Source organism: Mesoplodon mirus (genome assembly GCF_964341445.2).
Source record: "Mesoplodon mirus genome assembly, chromosome: 1".
Classification (NCBI taxonomy): domain Eukaryota; kingdom Metazoa; phylum Chordata; class Mammalia; order Artiodactyla; family Ziphiidae; genus Mesoplodon; species Mesoplodon mirus.
This window is the reverse complement of record NC_138976.1, coordinates 15,243,781-15,264,762: the sequence shown is the minus strand read 5'-3', so window position 1 is coordinate 15,264,762 and position 20,982 is coordinate 15,243,781. Positions and strand designations below refer to the sequence as shown.

Below are 20,982 nucleotides of genomic sequence, written 5' to 3'. Positions count from 1 at the left end.
AGCTAAGTAGTGGAAACGAATGAATGAATGAATTTGCCCAACCAATTTCTCCACCCAAATTCTCCACATCATTGGTCTTCCTTGAAATGCATACCTAGAAAGCTTCACCACCCTCCTGTACCCAGCCAACTCCTACTGAGCTAAACTGCCACTTCCTCCAGGAACTTTATACTGACTGCTCCAGCTTGGAGCACTCACCCTCCTCTAAAAAAGATCACTTGTTATAAGCATGCCTCAGTCTACCCACCTGCCTTTGTCAGTACACCAATCTTGTTGGACAGCTGACATGGGCCTTATCTAAATGCATAACTTTGCAGCTCTCTGAGCAGGTAGCATGGTGCTCCACCACCGAACGGGCTTTCTCAAAATTCAGTGGACTTAGTCATTGTGGCAGAAAACTGATGGCCAAAGGATTGTAGCTCATTATATAAAAGGATGCATGCAGGCAAGACCCATAGCATCTAAGTGCACTAGTCTCTACCATTTCCCATTTTCTTTGCATTTCTTTCCTTCCTTTTATCCTCCCCTCTTATCTTCACTCCCTTAAAGACGAACTGGACATGATGGGGAGGGATGGGTAAAGCTGAGCAGGTGGAGTAATTAGTCTGCTTTCCTACTAATCTACTCCAAACCCATATAAGATACAAATGATATCCCATTTGTAAAAAGACAACCTCAAGTTATCAATCCCTAAAGCAGCTTCAATAAACAAAGGCACTTCTCTAAACATCATCTGAAGTTATTTCCCCAGATTAGACTGCATTCCAAAGGAACTAATATAATAATACGATTAAACATTCCCAACGAATTGAGCTAATTCCAAGGTGAAGCCATATTTCCACAAAAGTTAGTAAACTCTCAAGTTAGACTGTCCCAGAGAACGGAATCAACAAGACAACGTGGCTTATCTGGCAACATATACTTCTGAGTGACATACGATGGCAGAGATGTCAAGATGGCTTTGATCCTAGGCCATCCCACCGTCCTCTCGATCTCAGACTCAAAGTCATGACAAGGCTATGGCCCAGTGGCTGTTGACCTACCTCCCAAGGTAGCAGAGATGAGGAGGTGGGTGCCGTACTTTTTGATGATGGTATCGATGAACTGCTGAGTGGTGGGTCTCCTGCCAAGCAGGCGGATGCTCCTTTGAAACTCCGGCATGAGGGGCACTGGATGACGGACCAGGTCTCTCCTCTCAATGGCTGTGTTCCTCACCTTCCAACGGGCAAACTCCCTGGGCAGGAGAGATGAGTGAGACTTTCCACTTACCACCTCTACCCCCAAGCCAAAGCCCACCCAACCATCCCATCCAGGTGTCTATCCTTAGGTGAGAGAGTGCCCACAACTATTTTTAATATTTGTGAACTGATACTTGGATCTGGAGCCCTCAGTCTAGATCTAAGTATTGGGTAGTATTCTCATCACTGGGATACTGCAGTGAACCAGACAGATGCAGTCACGTTCTCACGATGCTTACAGATCATCAGAGATACAAAAATCATTGTCATCTAGTTGCTTATTCATCTCCCTCACTAGACTATGAATGAAACCAGAGAGATGGGATCTTCTTAGGTACATGGTACATGTTACATGGTGCGGGTCACAAGTATGCTAGCTGGATGAATAAATAAGCAAAAGAATAAAAGGAAGGAAAGCTGTGTACCAATGGACAAGACGTTAAGGCACAATGCAACTTGAAACCTGTTCTAAGACAATTCCACAACCCAATCATTAGTCCAGAGCTCAGTTTCATTCGAAATTTTCACATGCATTCACTGAGCAAATACTGTCTGGAAGAAATTAAGCTTTGTTCTGACCATGTAAGGGAATTTCCACTCTTCCCTTCACTAATGACAGAGAAAATCAAGACAGAAGAACACTGAACTTGGGAGTCTAAGCTCAGGGTCTCACTCTGCCTCTTGTAAACTATGTGGTGTGATCTTGGGCAGAGGATGTCACTTCTCTGGATCTACATTTCCTTATTTATAAAATCCAATTAATATTATCTATTTCCTATTGCTGGTGCCCAGATTACATGAAACATAGGGTGTGAAAACACCACTGGAAAATGCCAGGCACTAATCCAATGTGAGAGTTTTATAACTTTTATTTCCTCACACATTCACAGATATATAAATCATTAAAGGTTCACGTGTAACAAATGAGGAGAATGCAAACCAAATATAAGTAGACATTTAAAGGGCCTTGGTTCAGGTTGTTTTTGCTTTAACAATGACCTCTGCTCCTACCAAAGATGGAGCTCCCCCTGAAACAACCAGTTCTCCAACCTGTCTGAGTTACAAGCCCCAGGTCCCTTGAGAAAAACAGACTAGCCAAGAGGACTGTAAGGTCAGCCCAGATAAATGATGGGAACGAGAGTTTAATGAAAAGGTCTCTCACTCCTGCCACAGATGAGAGAGATGAATAAAGGAAGGGGCACAGAGCAAGAAGAAGCAGAACAGGGTGGGAATCGGGCTGGAATATGTCTCGGTAATTCAGTGGTGGAGTCTGACCCCTGATGCAGAGAAAACTGTGTCTGAAGAAAAAGCTTTCAAATTGAAATGCATTTCCAAGCCTCAGAGCTTATAGTCTGTGGCTGCTTAGCAAATCTCTGTCTATAATTCATAACATACTTTGAATTCTAAATAAAATCTCAGTAATGTGCGTATCTTAGATATATATTAAGTCAATCAACTGAACTCAGTGAACCTTGCAGGGCACCTACTAAATGCAGAATATCATGTGTACAGAGGTGAGTGGACACATCCCAGTCTCAGAAGCTCATAGTCTGGCAGGAAAGGCAAGACATGTCCAGCTTGTTGTAAACCAAAGGATGCAGGATGCAGAAGAAGGAACACAGACTTCTGAGGTCTCTAGGGGAAGCTTCAGTGAGGTCATATCTTAACTATAGTTTGAAGTTCACATATGATTTAAATAAACAGAAATGTTGTTTAACATTGAAACAAAACCCAACAATCCACATGGATGAGAGGGCAGGAGCAGAGTGAGTGAGAGGGGGATACATAACACATTATGGGAAGAGCTGAACAGGAGGGGAAGTGTATGAAGAGGGTGTGAAAGGGGACAAAATGGAGCAAGTGGGGTGACCAGACAGGAGGAGAGAGTGGAGAATGCGAGAGCCAGCTGAGGGGAATCTTATAGGTGAGGTAGCTGGTGACACAACTCCCCAAGGTTACTGCTCTCTGATGCTCACACCCTGTGTAATCTCCTCCCCTTTAGTATGGGCTGGACAGGACCCAGTGATTTGCTTCTAATGGACAGAATTTGGAGGTGATAGCATGTTAGTTTTGTGATTAGGTTACAAAATAGTTTTGTGATTAGTTTACTTCTTACTCAGCCGTAAAAAAGAATGAAATAATGCCATTTGCAGCAACATGGATGGACCTAGAGATTATCATATTAAGCGAAGTAAGTCAGAAAGAGAAAGACAAATACCAGATGATATCACTTATATATGGAACCTAAAATACAGCACAAAAGAATAGGTCTATGAAACAGAAAAAGACTCACAGACATAGAGAACAGACTTGTGGTTGCCAAGAAGGGGGTGTGGGGGAAGGATGGACTGGGAGTTTGGGATGAGCAGATGCAAACTAGTATGTATAGGATCAATAAACAGCAAGGTCCTACTGTATAGCACAGGGAACTATTGATATATTCAATATCCTGTGATAAACCATAATGGAGAAGAATATGAAAAAGAATATCTATATCTATAACTGAGTCACTTTGTTGTACAGCAGAAATTAACACAACATTGTAAATCAACTATACTTCAATTAAAAAAAATAACCCATAACCCCAAAGTATGGCAACTTCCGTTTTGCCCCTCCCCTCTGTCTCTCTGTCTCTCTTTGTCTTTGTCTTGCTCTGGCTGCCATGTTGTGAGATGCACTGTTGAGAGATCTATACTGGGAGGAGCTAAGGGAAGCCTCTGGCCAATAGCTTCTGAGGAACTGAGACCACACAAGGGACTGAGTTCTAACAGTAACTATGTTCATGAGCTGGCAAGCAGACCCTTCCCAGTGGAACCTTCAAATGACAATAGCATGGCAAGAGCAAGGGCACCCCATTGAGCCACAGCCAAATTCCCTACCCACAGAAACTTTGAGATAATACATAGTGTTATATTAAGCTACTAACTTGTGGGGTAATTTGTTACTCAGCATTAGATGACCAATAAAAGGCAATGAGAATCATTAGATACTTCTGAGGAAAGAGTGTTTCCTCATCAGCTTATCCCTGAAATTTATAAAGCTATGTACGTGTAGTTATGAAAAAAATATATGTATATATGCATAGAAACATACACATATTTCAGTATAATAGACATACAGTTCTATGCTATTATGTTATAAATTATAGTTATGTTATATACAGGGATATATATAGAGAGATAGATATATAGATATAGAAATATATAACATTTATTTATAGCTTACAACCTTGGGTTACTATTTTTTTCATGTGAATATGTCTACAGTCCTCAAAACTGACATGCATTACACTCAGAGAGGTTAAGTAACATGTCAAAAGTCACACAGCTCATTAGTGGTAGAACTGGGGGTAGAAAACTTGTATCCTGACTCTTAAATCACACTTTTAATGTAGATATTGAAAAGTAGACTGTGAAAACCATAGTAAAACCAGTACTGACACAAAGGAACAATACCATCCCCACCATCAAATTATAAGCCTATGACTTAATTCCTTTTTCTTTCTTTCTTTTTTTTTGTTTTTTTAAACAGCCTCTACATTCTTTCTGATGTTCACTAGCTATACACCCAGGGCCTGCCATCTGTGTTGCTTCCTTGAAAAAACTAAGGAGGAAGCCAGTGCTGGGTTCCCGGTTCCTGCCTCACAGGATGGAATGCAAGACCTAAGTAAGGGGATGCATGTGACCCACTGAGCACAGTGCTGGGCACTTGGGAAAAGCTCAATAACTGAGGGATGTTATTATGAAGTGCTGACTCTGCCAGGCACTGCCTGTTCAGCACCACAGACAGCTCCCAATCCTAAGGAATTTCCATCTTACTGAATGATGTGCTATTTGCAACAGTCATCTTAGTCACAGAGGAATCAGACAGGAGGATCCCTGACCTAGTCTGGAGGAGCAGCTGGGGTGGGAGCGGGGACGTCAAAAAATTCTTCTGTACAAGTTGAATCTTGACGAGAGCATAGCATTTGGCCAAAGATAGGGGAAGGATATTTCAGGAAGAATAAGCTCCACGTGCAAACATGGAGAAAAATAAGAGAGAATAAGACAGTTGGAGAGAGAGGGATGTGTGTGTGTGCAGTATTCATGTGTATTGAGTGCATGTGATATATAAATGATAAGAAGTAAAGATAGAGAGGTTGTCAGGGACCACATGATGAAGGGTCTTGTGTGTTGAACTGTGTTATTAGATTTCTATCTATAAACTCTGTTCTTAATGGCCAACAGTCCAGACTAAAAATGTTCTAAAAATGAGTCTATGTGACTCTGTGACGATCATGAGAATGTTGGAGTTAATACTGTAATAGCCACAAGATTCTATAATTTTATTCTCTTTACCAAAATACACTTCAGTAAAAAGTCTTCACAGTACCTAGATCTATTCAGAAGTAGATTTAAACAACATTAGAACTAAAACAGTTCATTTATGCTTTCAAAATACGAATGCTTATTATTTTTCCAGATCTGAGTATACAGCAATAAACAAACTAGATAAAATTCTTGCTATCAAGGAGCTTACATTCTCGTGAGAGTGGACAGATAATGAAAGGACAAATGTGTAACATGTCAGAAGGAGAGAAGTGCTATGAAGATAAATAAAGCAGAGGAAGGAGGTAGGGATGCCCTGGGGTGGGGTGAGGGCATAGTTCTATATAGGTGGTCAGAAAACGCCTTCCTAATTTGATGACATTTAAGGAGACGTGAAGGAAATAAGGAAGAGACCATGCAGCCACCTGGTGGAAGAGTAATCTAGGAAGAAGGAACAGCAGGTGCAAATGTCCTGAGGTAAGAATATGTTTGCCAGGTTTGGGGAAGATCAAGGAGGCAGGATGAGATGAGTAGATGAGTAGAAGAGACGTTATGAAAGGAAGGGCAAAAAGAAAAAAAAATAACATCAAAACATGGGATGGAGTTGGCACCAATCTCAAAAGGCCATTCTAGATTTGGTAAAGACTTTTTATTGTTAAATTCTAAGTAATATGGAAAGTCAAATGAAGGTTTTGAGTAATGACACCATCTGATTTATGTTCTAAAAGAGAAGTAGGCAATCTGTTTCTGTAAAGGGACAGATAATATTTTAGGCTTTGCAGCCATAAGGTACCTGTTACAGCTACTCAACTCTGTCCTTGTAGTGTGAGTAGCCACAGACAATAAATGAGTGAGTGTGGCTGTGTTCCAATAAAACTTTGTTTATGAAAGCAGGTTTCAGGCCTGATTTGGCCCATGGTGAGTATGACTCCTGTTCTATAAGCATCACTATGACTCCTTTCATAGAAGTCATCCAATCCAACCCACTCAGTTCATAGATGGCAAAATTGAATTTCAAAGACATTAACTTATTTCCCCAAGATCGCACAGCAAAATGATTGGCAGGGCTGAAATCAGAGCCTAGGGCTTGTGACTCCAAGTGCAGTGCCCTTTCCACTGCAACATGCCACCTCAAAAAGATAGTAGAAGAAAATAAAAGAGAGAAAAAGCCTGCTTTTCATGTTGTCTAACTGCTCTGCTGACCCAGGAACAATTTTATGTAAGTTCTCAGTGAATTGAGCACAACATAAAATATACCTTTCCTTCTGAGCCCACAGAACAAGCAAATTCCCCTTGGAGGAGAAGGCAGAACTCACAATGGCATAGGATATGTTTATGCCCAATTAAGCATCCCAGCAGGGCGGGCAAACCAATTAGACTGAGATTAAAAAAGGATCCTGGATGGAAGGCATGGGGTGGCTGCAGCAAGGCTCATCCCACCAGGGGAGCGGAGGGTGGGAGGGCGGGTGAAGACAGAGGCAGGGGATGGATGGAGACTGGATCCAGGGTCACAGGACTTAGGATGAGGGTACAGAGAAAACCATAAGCCCAAGGCTCGCATTTCAGAGCATTGCTTTTACTGTAATACTCCCTTGTCCCCTTTGCTAACCCTCTGTTTCCTAGACACACACACACACACACACTCAATGACACATGGAGAATGAGGATGCACTGAAGAAGATTGTGAGACAGGCAGGAGAACTGGCTCTGTGCCCTTGTGGAGGTGTGTGTTTACTCTCCTGGGAAATAAGTTGATAGTATTAGATGATCTTCAGCTTTGTATCTCTCAGCCAGGGCCCCGGAGACAGAAATCTTGGGTTAAAACCTGACCCTTCCATCAATTAGCTGTGAAATCATGGTGAGTTTGCTTATACTCCAAAAAAATGTAGATGTAATCTAGGGGAAGCATATCTACCTTAGAGGGATGGGTTTAGGTTTATATTAAATCATGGAGCACAGTATCTAGAACATAAAAACCCTGAATAAAGGTAGTGTTAAATTTATTATCAATATTACCATTGTTGTCATGGTCACAGGAGGGACTCCAATGGGAAGGTGGGGAATAGTGGATGATGGATGGTGGGTAGAAGACAAGAGGAAACAATCCTGCTCTTTTTAATGTTTTTTTTTCCCCCGGTACGCGGGCCTCTCACTGCTGTGGCCTCTCCCGTTGCGGAGCACAGGCTCCGGACGCGCAGGCTCAGCGGCCATGGCTCACGGGCCCAGCCGCTCCGCGGCATGTGGGATCTTCCCGGTCCAGGGCACGAACCCGTGTCCCCTGCATCGGCAGGCGGACTCTCAACCACTGCGCCACCAGGGAAGCCCAATCCTGCTCTTTTTAAAGCTATTAGTAGGTAGAACTTTTGTGGAGGGATTTGATTCCTGATTCCCACGAAGTATGATAAAAGTACTGACTGCATTTAAGAAATGGACTGACAGTTTATAAACCTCCTCCTACTCTATCTCCTCATATATGGGATGAAGACTAAAAACATGCATCTCCCAGATTGTTCTGAGAGTTAAATGAAATAATGGCTAGAAAACCTCTCTGTAAACTGCAGCAGGGTATGGACAATTGTAAGTTTTTGTTGATATTTATTATTATTATTATTTATTATTATTATATCTATAGTTAATATATTTAATATTATTATCATATGTATATATTAATAACATAAATAATATATATTATTTAATATTATGATGATGATGATATTTAATAATAATATTATTATTATTTGCATAGGGCACAGTTATAACGATATTATTATTCCTTAAAATGTTCGCTTTTGTTTCATCATGTGTAAAATGGGGGATCACAATTTCTACTTCTCAGGGTTATGAGGAGAACATCTCCAGTAGTGCTGGGTGCTTAGTAAGTGCTGGATAAATGTGAGTTTCCTCCATTGTTTTCTAGATAATCAAAGTAACTAATTACCTCTAAGGAAGTGAAGGGTTGCTTTACTCTTCTTTATGAAACATGTTTTGCAGCCTTTTTTTTAATTGAATCTGATTGCATAGCAGAACCAACTGGAAGTGGTTTTCAAAAACACACCTATTGTATAGACTTCAAAAAATAGAACAATGGAAAAATAAAGGGAGAAAAACAAAATGAATTTGGAGTTAAAATTAGCATGCAAAAGCAATCCTATAAAGTCCTGAACACTTGACAGAAGTGGATAACAAATGTCTCTGAGCTTCCTTGCAGCCAAAGGAAAAAGGGAATTACAGACCAAAGGGCCACACAATCAAGAAGAAAACAGAGCAGCTGTTGTTCAAAGTTGTCGGAGATACAGAGAGTTCCTGGATGCTGCGATAAGATACAAACATCTCCTATGATTTCTCATAAAGAGATGGATGTAGTTGATGCTGGTGGGGAATGTCCTCACTGACAATGTTTGATTGGCTCAGTGTAGCCTAAGGCATATGATGAAGCACCACTTGGTAATGCAACTCCATGAGAGACAAACATTACTGTTTAAACAGGAAGGACTATAGTGATCTGACTTAATCCAAGGATACATTTTAGAATATTTTATAGACATTGTATCCTCAATAAATGTTTGCCGAAAGCATAACTGATTAAGGTTACAGGATGTTTGCATTTGTTTATTTCTGGGTGGCTTATTCCGTTGGTTGCATTTATTTGCAAGTGAAATAAAAATAAGCCTCTGAATGTCTGGGGCTGGGGGCTGAGGAGGATCTGGGACCACTTCCATTACTGTTAGCAGAAAATTATCCCCAGAGACGAACAAGGGAAATTACATAGAGGAGGGGACTGAGGAGGTGAAGTCACTGAGCTGAGAGCGAGAGAGAGAGAGAGACAGAGAGAGAGAGAGAGAGAGAGAGAGAGAGAGAGAGAGAAGAGAAAGAGAGAGAGAGCATTTCTCTTGCCTGCTGTTCCCAGCCTCTCCCCACATGTTCCCCAGCCAGCTAAGGGAAAGGTGAACCCAAGGGCACATGTGAAGTGGAAATGATGCATCTTAACAAGTATGGTGTCCTCAACAAATCCCCTGCCTGTCTCCATGCCTCAGAACATAAGTGAGAAAGCAGTTGAGGAATCCCAGCATCCAAGTGGTTCTCCAGGGTAATTTAGCTCTAGAAGGGTAAGGAGAGGAAAAGCAGAAAACAAATAAACGAACAACCAACCAAAAAGAGCTGTCCCTGAAAATGTGATTATGAATAGTGTTGTTTTAATTACAAGTAAAGACACTGACTTAACTAGAGAGAAAATAATCTTTGCTTACAATTTGTATATAAGTCTTTCTGTTTTCCAAAGTGTGTTCATTTAAGTAATGGCCTTTTTATTTTTCTACTAACCCTAGTAGTAGTTCTAAAGGCTCCTACGGGAATAAAGTTCAGAGAAATGGAGGCAACTAATCCAGGGTAAGCATCCTGGAATTGGGCTACATGCTTCTCGTTGAGTGGAAACTTGAAAGGGAAAAATAGAAACACAGCAAGCACACTTGAATGGCCCAGGTTTGATAGAAATGGACCATCTCCAGAAAAGCAAGTGGGATTCTTCGTGGAGCACTGTTACTGAGGACAGGGACCACCATGGGGGTTATGGGAATTCATCATGGGGAAAGCAGCTTAGAATGTTCTTGCTTTATTTTACTCGGAGCAGACAGAGTTTCCTTAGATACCCTCAGTCACCTGAGCTACCTCGCTGCCATACAGAATCCAAAACATCAGGATGAGGATGAAAGGGGTTTTGGAACAACCATCCAAGGACGTTGCTGTCATTTCACAAATGAGGAAATTGAGACTCAGAGAGAGAAATGGACTTGCCCAAGGCCTCAGGACCTTTGATAGCAAGGGGGACTAAAATCTGGGTTCCTGATCTCAGGTTCAGTGTCCTCTATGCTGATCCGCTGTCCCATCCCATTATCTCAACACTGTGGGGTCTGTACTGCACTTGGTCCTTTACAAAGCTCTGTCATCATATACATTATCCTCTCGATAACCTGGAAGTGGGGGGCATTTCCATCCCCATCACAAGTGGGGGAAACTGAGGTCCAGGGCAGTGAAGACCACATGACACATCCATGTCAGAGCTGGGACAGAAACTCAGCTTCCAGGATTCTCTGCCTGGGCTCTTCCCTGCTTCTTCCTGCCCCCTCATCCTCTGACTACTCTGGTGTCACCAGGCCAGCGGAGGACAGGTGTTAACTGTCCCAAACTGCCTTGTCGGAAGCACCCGCGACGTTCTGCAGAAGAACGAAATATGGCGTATCGAGAAAAAGCAAATGATACACTGAGCACCTGAAAAAGCAGCACCAAACAGGTCCTTTCCTGACATTGTGGCAGTGTGGGAGGAGCTCAGAGTTTACAGCCAGAAAGGCCTGGCTTTGAATCCCAGCAGAAAGCCACTCATTAGCTGAGTGATCCTTTGCAGATTGCTCAGCCTCTCTGAGCTTTCTTTATCAGTACAATAGGAATCCTAGTACTTACCTTGCAGGGTTACTGGAAGGATTCAGCATAATGAATGCAATTAATCTGGCAGTAGTAGCTACTCAATAAATGTGAGTTATTTATCCTTTGGCAAGGCATTCTAAAAGGGGAGTTTGTCTCATAACACATAACTTTTTTTTTTTTTTTTTTTTTTTTTTATGGCTGTGTTGGCTCTTCGTTTCTGTGTGAGGGCTTTCTCTAGTTGCGGCAAGTGGGGGCCACTCCTCATCGCGGTGCGCGGGCCTCTCACTATCGTGGCCTCTCGTTGCGGAGCACAGGCTCCAGACGCGCAGGCTCAGTAATTGTGGCTCACGGGGCTAGTTGCTCCGCGGCATGTGGGATCTTCCCGGACCGGGGCACGAACCCGTGTCCCCTGCATTGGCAAGCAGATTCTCAACCACTGCGCCACCAGGGAAGCCCCTCATAACACATAACTTTTAATGGATGTTTTAAATGATCTTAATATGCCCATAGGCTCTAGGGATCACACAAACTGCATATAAATAAAATATTTAAAATTCTGTTTACTCAATTTGTCTCTCTGCTTATTTCCAAAACATCTATTGTGAAAGCATGAGTCATAACTAAATATAGATTAATAAAAATTTGGAGCAGCAATTATTTTCCAATTGTCATAAATCCTATTAAACATTGCAGTTAGATGAATTTTCTTTTTCAGATCACAAAATTTGAGAGCTCCAAGGGACCACAGAGAACATCTTGATATTGCCTTCGATCTTTAGATGGAAATATGGAAACTCTGAGAGGGGAGATCATTTTCCCAGGGACACACAGCTATCAGTAGCTGGTTTTAAAATCCAAGTCTTGCACATGCAGACCTCTGCTCATTTCCCTCTGCCACAGCACATCTTTCTAGGAGAAAAACAAGCAAACTTCTTCCCTAGAAAGTAATGTTGCATTTACTTGCCAATTTTTTTTCTCGTTAAAATATTTTAGGATTAGCAAGTGTGCTGTCATCTGAGAGCCTCCCCCGAATCCGCATTCCCAGCTAGGTCCTCCTTTTGTTTCCCTATAGAGAAAGCTTTCCTGTCCCTGCTTTAAACTTATTAAGAAATACCTTTTTCTTCAATCCAATCAACACACATTCACTGAATTTCTGGTCTTATACCAGGAATTGGGGGGTCTAAAGCCATCCTTTACTTGTATGTATCAAAGTTCTTAAGAATGATTTAACTCAGGGGTCGACAAACTATGGCCCACAGACCAATTTTGTCCCTCTGACTGTTGTGGAAATAAATTTTTATTGGAACATAGTCTCACTCATTTGTTTACGTATTATCTATGGCTGCTTCTGCACTATAATCTCAGGGTTTAATAGTTGCAACAGAGACCATAGGGCCCATGAAGGATAAAATATGTACTATCTGGCCCTATACAGAAAAAGTTGGCTGATCCTGATTTAACCCATTGAGCTGGCCAGTCAAATAATGTATTTTAAGGAAATAATAAAAAATGCCAGATCAAAGATTTATAGATTAAGCTACTCAATAGAGATAGATAGATCATTAAATTCTGTGTTTTTAAAAATTCCTTTGCCCTAAAAATATTTTTAAAACATTGGGCAAAAGAAAATTAGAAAATGAGGATGTTTCCCACACAGCCTGCTTGAATCTCCTTTAAAGCCTAAATAACAAAGTCATTATTTACATACAAATTAGAAGGAACTGATTTTCTTAAAAACGCCCGGATCACACCTGAGTTAAGAAAATAAACATGCTTCAAGTGGAATTTATGATTTGATGATTAAACAAGGTAATTGACTTAATATATACAATGATGAAAAAAATACCTTCTGGGGGGTCTAAGGCATTCTCAGAGGTATTTGATTGCCCAAGCACTGAAGGAAGAAGGAAGATACTGCCAATTTTCCTAGTTGGTGGAATGTGATGAGTTGTAATGCCATGAAAACCTGGCTCCAATGGCTAGAACTGCAATGACCAGGAAGAACTGACAGCAAGATAAAGTCCCACTCAATATAGCAAGCTTTTTCTGATTGTCAGAATGAATCAGGATAGAACAGGGAAGAAGGGAGCCCTTGTCTAAAGATATCAAAGCAGAGTCTGAGTAGCTGATTGACAGAGATGCTTACAGAAGGGATTCAGAACCCGCACGGTCACTGCAGAGTGTTGCTGTTGCTGTCTTTACGCACTCGGAGACCCAACGTGTTTCAGGAAAGAACATGAGCTGTCTTCTGAGTGCCCAGGTGAACTGAAAATGTTTCCTTGCAATCACTGACAGCTATACTGGTCTCACACAGACACCAAGATGAACTAAAGTTATGGAAGACATTACCTATTTAATTTTTTTTTTTTTTTTTTTACCCCTGAGTTAGTTGGATGATACTCCAAAACACAATGAGAGACGTCAGCCCTGTTGTCTATCCCATGGCTACCCCCAGACTCTGAATTTTAATTTTATTTTTTCTCCTACAGCACCTAAATACGGTTCCTCTCCATCACATGATCCTTCAGTTCCTCTTTTTTGTGTGTCCATAAACGACTAGCAAGTGTTATTTTTCTTGGGCATAAAGGTATTTTAATGGCCATAGGCTACGAAAGTCACTGCCAATCAACCACTCTCCTGCAAGTTCACTTTACTTTCCAGAAGAGCCTAGCTCCCTCTCTCTCCTACACAGATGCTTATCCATCTAAATCCATAGACTCAGCCACAAACAATATCTCTCTTCTAACACTGGACAGGCTTGATTTTTCAGATCCATATGCCTAAGCATAAATATATATTGGGCACCGAATATGGACCAGGTGCTTTGCATTAAAGCACAAGCCCCCTGGGAGGTGGTTATAATCATCCCCATTTTACAGATGAGAAAGCTCAGATTCAAAAACCCACCCAGGTTTAACTCTGTCACACTATGTGCACACCAGATGTGACTTATGATTACTTGCAACCCAATATTCTGTCTAGCAAGCTAATTGCTTGTTATGATTTTATATGAACTATTCTTAAACTAGCTTGTATTTCTTACTTACCTCTTGCATTTTCAGTGAGGGACTGCCAACATTTTGGCCTCCTTAAAGACTAACATTGGGTCTAGAAGAATGAGCACTGGCCTTCGAGCAAAAGCATCATAAACCTACCATCTACTCTACCATAATAAGCTGGGCTACCTTAGACAAGCCATGATTCATCTTTGGATTTCACTTTTCCCATCTGTAAAATGGACAGTTGGGTTGGACGACTGGCTTTCAGACTTTTGTTTAGACATGAAACATTTGATTCACAAATTCATTCTTTCAAATAAGTTTTTGTTTGCTTGTTTTAGAGGATTTACCATGATTCTGTCTCTATTTTAGGTGCTAGGGCTCCAGAAGTGAACAATACAAAGAACTTGCATTTTTCTGGGGAAAACACAAATAATAATTTTCCAATAAATGTTTTGCAAAATAGGTAAATTTGATATAAGCAGAGCTTCTCCAGGAATGGGGATGATTGCAGAATCCTGTCTCTCCCTTCACCACCACCCCCCTTCAGGCTAAGCTCAGAGCCCAATTTGAAAACTCAGACTCAGATTCTATCTGTGCTTTGTGAAATGGGATCCATAAGCCAGCTGCACCAGAATTTGGTGGGAATCCATGTTAAAATACAGAAACAACAGCTCACTCAAACTTAGCAAAGAGTCTCAGCCTCTGCCTTTCTAACAAGCTCCCAGGGGACCCCTCTATAGAGCAAAATTGAGAACCTCAGGACCAAAGGGCTCTGATGTTTCCCCTTCTCTGGACAATCTTCCCATCATTCCCTCCTAGTAAACTCTTTCCCTACCTACTAGGTCTCAGCTGAAGGTCATTTCTACAGGAAACTTTCCCCATCTCCCCAGCCAGCTCTGGTCCCCCCGACCACTGAACTCAAGTGGCAATCGTGGACATATGTGATGATTTATTGTCATCCCCTCCTCTCGACAGTAACCTACATGGGGCGGGGACTATATTCTATATTCTACTGGAACCATAAAGTGCCCAAGTAAATAATTCTTAAATAAGTCAAGGCAGTACAAGTTTGTGAATACATTTTCTCTCCTTTCCAGCATTAAGAAACTCATGTCTTTGAAGTACCCTCAGCAATCAGATTGTTTCACTGCCGATGCTTAGCCCCTGGAGTCTGGCACGTTACCTTAGGACCCTGTTTCCAAATTGCCCAAGTCTTCTGTGACTTCCTGTTTCTATTTCTTACTGCACCCTGTTCCACGCGTAGGCAGAGGTGGCAATTTAAACCCCAGAAGTGAGGAATTTTGGAATTAATCTTCAACACCTTAGTGGTTTCATTTTTCCCTTTTCCAATCAGTAGCACATCTACTAAGTCCAGAGATCTGCAGGAAAGGACTCTTATGGGATTAAATAAAATGAGGTTCTTAGACAAAACACATGGAAGTGCAAACGCCGCCCACCTGACTCCCCTGCTTCCACCTCGACAACTCTGTAATTCTTGCTCAAGATCACAGCCAGAATTCTCTTCTCAAAGTGTGGACTGGCTCATGATGCCGCCTCCACGTTGTTGGGAAGCCATCAGTGAGCCCTCACTGTCTACAAAATAAATAGGAAACTCTCTGAATTCCTATTCAAGAGTCCTCATGACCAGAGTTAAACCTGAAAGTCTCAGCTCCTTCTATTACCCTATCCTTACTCCAGTCAAACTGAACTGCTCTGTGGACCCATTCCTAACTAATATCATTTCCTTACATTTTTCTTTTCTTTCAAATTTTTTTCATTTTTTATTGAAATATAGTTCATTTACAATGATTTAGGTGTGCAACAAAGTGATTCAGTTATACATACATATATATGTACATACATATACATATATATACACTCTTTTTCAGATTCTTTTCCATTATAGGTTATTAAAAGATATTGAGTATAGTTCCCTGTGCTATGCAGTAGGTCCTTGTTGTCTATCTATTTTATATATAGTAGCATGTATCTGTTAATCCCACATTCCTAATTTATCCCTCCCCACCCCTTACATTTTTATGAACATTCCAGACACCAGACACCACCTAAACATAGCCCAGACCTCTTAATTCTGAGCGGAATGCCTTCCACGCCTACTTAATTCACCAGCTTCTTCTTGATTCCTAACCTCCCCCTGGCCCTGGCCAGTACACAGCTTTATTTTTTTATTTTTTATTTTTTTTGTGGTACGTGGGCCTCTCACTGCTGTGGCCTCTCCCGCTGCGGAGCACAGGCTCCGGACGCACAGGCTCAGCGGCCATGGCTCACGGGCCCAGCCACTCTGCGGCATGTGGGATCTTCCCGGACCGGGGCACGAACCCGTGTCCCCTGCATCGGCAGGTGGACTCTCAACCACTGAGCCACCAGGGAAGCCCTACACAGCTTTATTTTTTATTAAGCTCCATCAAGTATACAACCCACTCTTACATCCAGGCTTTCCTACCTTCATGTACTATTTTCTGCTGGAAAAACGATTCCCCTACTTTACCTGGTTCCTTCTTACTCACCAATAGAGAGCACTTTGCACTTCTCAATCAAAGTATATATTACCCTGTACTACAATTACCTGTTTACTTCTTTCTGTCCCTGCTCCATGATGCATTCTGCCTGAGAGTGGGAAGAAGCTAGCTTGTTCAGGCTATTCTTAGCACTTATCTTAAGACCTGGCGTATGGTAGGTTCTGAAATAATTGAGGTGATTCCATGAATTCCCATCTATTCATTCACTCAACCAATATTTTTTGAGCACCTATATGTTTGATGTAGTTTCTAAATGCAGGAGATAAAGCAGTGAAAAGAACAGGCAAACTATTAAGCTCACATTCTAGTAGGAGAGTCAATCAATAAATGAAGCAGTGCATATGCAATAAAATGCCAGACCACAGTAAGTCTCACAGAAAAATGAAACAAGGTAAGAGGACAGAAAATGACACAGGTAAAGGGGGCTCACTTTTGTATGGGGGCACTGGAAACTCCTCTAATGAAGAGAAATAGGACCAGAGACCCAAATGAGGTAAAGAAGAGTTAGATTTGTTTCAGGCAAAGCGAAAAGCAATGGCAAAATATCCAGTGCTGAGAGTGAACATAGAGTATTTGAAAAATGACAAGAAGGCCAGTTTGGAGAGGGAGGGACAGGTGGCAGGGCCTGCATAGAGTCAGTCCTAGTGGACCATGATGAGGGTTTTGGATTTTCCATTAGGAGTAATGAAAAGCCACTGGACAAGTCTGAGAAGGGTGATAGGATTCGAGTTAAGTTTCAGAAAGATCACTCTGGCTGCTTTGTGGATGAGAGCTGAAGATGGAAAATGACACAGCTGGAAGCAGGGGTGCCACTAGGTGGCCACTGCAGTGGTCTAATGGAAGCTGACAGTGGCCTGGATGAAGGTAGCAGTGGTCTAGATACAATAAAACTGGAGATGTATTTTGTAAGTAAAATCTATAGGATTGGGCTTCCCTGGTGGCGCAGTGGTTGAGAGTCCGCCTGCCGATGCAGGGGACACGGGTTCATGCCCCGGTCCGGGAAGATCCCACATGCCGCAGAGCGGCTGGGCCCGTGAGCCATGGCCGCTGAGCCTGTGCGTCCGGAGCCTGTGTTCTGCAGCGGGAGAGGCCGCAGCGGTGAGAGGCCCGCGTACCGAAAAAAAAAAAAAAATCTATAGGATTTGCTGATATAGGGGTGTGAAGAAAAGAACCATGGATGCTTTGGGTTTGGAGTAGAAATAATGGGGTTGATAGTAATGTCATTAGACAAAAATGGAAACATTGGTAGAGGAGCACATTTGAAAAGGGAAACCAAGAATTCTGACTTTGATGGGACGCATTTAAGAAGGCTATTAAACGGTTGGGTATATGAGTCTGAGTTCAGGGAGAGGTCTAGGCTGGGAATATAAATATGAATCATCGGGAGAGATTCTATAAAGCCTCAAGAACAGAAAAGAACAGATGAGATCATCAGAACATGGACACAGGAAAGGAGGTCCAAAGGCTGAGACCCCAAGTGCTCTAATATCTAGAGACTGTAAAGAGAAGGATCCAGCAAAGGCACTGAGAAGGTGATCCAAGCAAATAAGGAGGAGTAATGGGAGAGAAGTTGAGTAAGCACAGTGATTTAATTAACGTAAAATTGAATCTCTCTACCATAGCTCACATGACCTGGAATCTGCTTACCTCTCTAACTTCACCTTCTACCACTCTTCTCCCATTAACTGCACCGCTGACCTCCGTGGCCTTCCTCAGATAGGCCTGGATGCTTTGGCCCTCAGTGTCTCTATAGCCTGCACGGGATACACTTCCCTCAGATGTCCACAGTGCTGCCCTAGCCACCAGCTCAGAGAGGCAATCTCTGACCACCAAAGCTAAACTAGCCCCCATCCCATTACCTGATTTTCATTTATTTAGGACAAGTATGTCACTATCTGCAATTATTTTATCCATTCATTTACACTTTGTTATCTTCCTCTATATACTGTCCAGGTCCAGCCCTTTTCCCCACTACAACATAAACTCCAGGAGGACAAAGACATTGTCTTATTCATCGGATGCTTCACTGCATGAGCCTATTAACCCTGCCCAGCACTTATAAGGTGCTCAATAAATATTTGTTAAACCCAAAGAATTCACCTGTCCAAATGCCATCCATCAGGATCAAAATAAAATCCTACTTCACGTATGGAAACTTCCCTAACACCTCCATCTCAGAGCAGAATGTGAGAGACGGTTAACATACAGCAGAAAGAGGACAGGCCTGGAAATCAAGTCAGAATGGGGTTCAAGTTCCAGTTCTGCTTCGAATCAGCTGGGTGGCTTTTCACCCATCACGTAAATTCTCTGGGCTAATTTCCTGCACAGTGGGGATGATAAAGGCCCTTCTTCCCCAAGTTTCCTGTTGGAGATAATAGATGTAAAGGGTTGGCCATATAGAGGGCTCATAAATGGTGAGTATTATATTATAATCATTGTCCTTCCCTCCCCTGCTTTCCCAATGCAGGTACCTAAACCTCTCATGACCCTGGATTACAATTCTTTTGCATTTGGGGCTTGTCCCCATAAAACACTGTGTGATTATCAATACCAGTGCAACTCTGTCTGAATGCAGTGGCTTGCCATTTTCTAGATTCCTTGTAAATGCTTGCGGAATGATTCACCCTCCCCTTCCTTAGGGGCATGAAGCATTTTTAGCCTGAGTTTCTTCCACTTCATATTTACCAGTGTCTTATCCTGTCCAGTACTTGCATTGGGATTGTGGGAGTTTGCCCATATAATCCCCTGCTGGACACTCTTACTTCATGCTTTCTTTCCAATTTTTAAAATTCTTTCTCCCTTCCCCCTTTTTAAGCTAACATTTATACAGTGCCTTCCAGTTTGCAAAGTACCTTTCAAATACCTGAGTTTAATCCTCAAGGCCACCCTATGTGTTGCGATTTTTATTTACTCCATTTTTTAAATGCTGAACCTGAAGGTCCATAGGTATGTGACTTGGAACACTCTGCTCTCTACACTTCGCCACACTATCCACTCATCCATCCAATTTTTCATTCACTCATGCATGCATACATTCACTCAGCAAATATTTAAGTCCCAGACACTGTTCTAAGCACCTGAGATCTATCAATGGACAAAACATTCACAGATCTTTCCCTTTTGAAACTTCTTTTCTAGTAGGAGGAGACAGACCAAAAAATGTAAATGGTTTAAGCAAGTAAAATAAAAAATGATAAATACTATGGAAAAAAAAAGGTAAGGTGGAACAGGGTAAGGGAGAAGGCAAGTGCTGGCAGAAGGGGGCTCCGTTTCAAATAGGACGGTCAAGGTCACTGATAAAAGACCTGCAGGAGGTGGGGAGTGAACTATGTAGATTTCCAAGCAGAGGAGACACCAGGAGAGCTGGTGACTGCAGAGGCATGAGTGAGGGGCAGGGCGTAGCAGCAGGTAATGTCAGGGAGAGAGGGACTGACCATGGAAGACCTTGGTGAGTACCGTGATGGGATGATGTTGGGTTTTATCCTGAAATAAGCGGGGAGCTATTGCAGGTCACTGAGCTAAACAATTGGCATCATCTAACTTACATTTCACTCAGTGTTAATAGGAACACGGTAGAGCAAGAGGAGAAGCATGGGGATCATACAGGAGGCTTCTGCCATCATCCAGAAGAGAGAGAACAACAGCTTGAACCAGGGAGGAACAGGAAAGGGGACAAGCAATGGTCAGGCTCTGGGTTTATATTTTCAAGTTAGCAAACATAGGGTTTCCTAAGAAATTAGATGAGAGGTGTTAGAGAACAAGGGGAATCAAGGAAGAGCAAATGGCTTTTGGCTTGGGCCACTGGAACTATGGATCTTTCATGAACTGATATGGGAAAGGCTATGGGTAAGACAGATTTGGCTAGTGATGGGGAGGGGCAGTCAGAAGTACAGGTTTGGACCTGATATATTTGAGATATCTACCCGAAATACAGGTGAGAGGTCCAGTGTGCAGCTGTGTATACAAATCTGCATTTGAGAGGGAGTTGAACAGGAAATATTAGTGATTCGCCCCACTCACCTTCAGAAATAATCTGAGTGAAGATTTATTCAACTAACCAATGTGTGCCCACTATTCACTAGGAACCACACTAGAGATGGGTGTTCATATGTCTGGGAGAAAATGGACATAGTTCCTGCCTTGCAGTGTTTACAGTCAATCTGGAAGACAGAGTCAGTATAAGAAATAAATAATTATGATAATTAATTACATTACGATATGATAAGGTCTTTGGCGAAGCGAGTACAGGAAGTAATGGTATTACGTAGCTGTGGCATCTGACCTAATCGAGGGGTTTTCCTGAAAGCTTCTTGGAGGAAGTGAAAAGTAAGATGATACCTGCAGAAATATTTAGGCCGAAGCACAGGAACAAGAGGAGTGTTTCAGGCAGAGGGAAGAGCCCAGAGGTGAGAGAGAACATGGAGTATATGAAGGAATAAGAAAAATTTTAAGGGAATCAGGTAGGTGGAGGGTGGAG

At 42.1% G+C, this 20,982-nt stretch overlaps 1 protein-coding gene across 1 annotated transcript in view; it reads right to left on the bottom strand.

Moving 5' to 3' along the window:
• Positions 1-20,982, bottom strand: part of BRINP1 (BMP/retinoic acid inducible neural specific 1) — a gene marked incomplete at both ends in the record, with an annotated part of 133,508 nt that overhangs the window by 64,340 nt on the left and 48,186 nt on the right. The window contains one exon of the mRNA XM_082628113.1: positions 1,044-1,234. Within this exon, the coding sequence (XP_082484239.1) occupies positions 1,044-1,234 (191 nt within the window). The remainder of the gene's footprint in view (positions 1-1,043; positions 1,235-20,982) is intronic.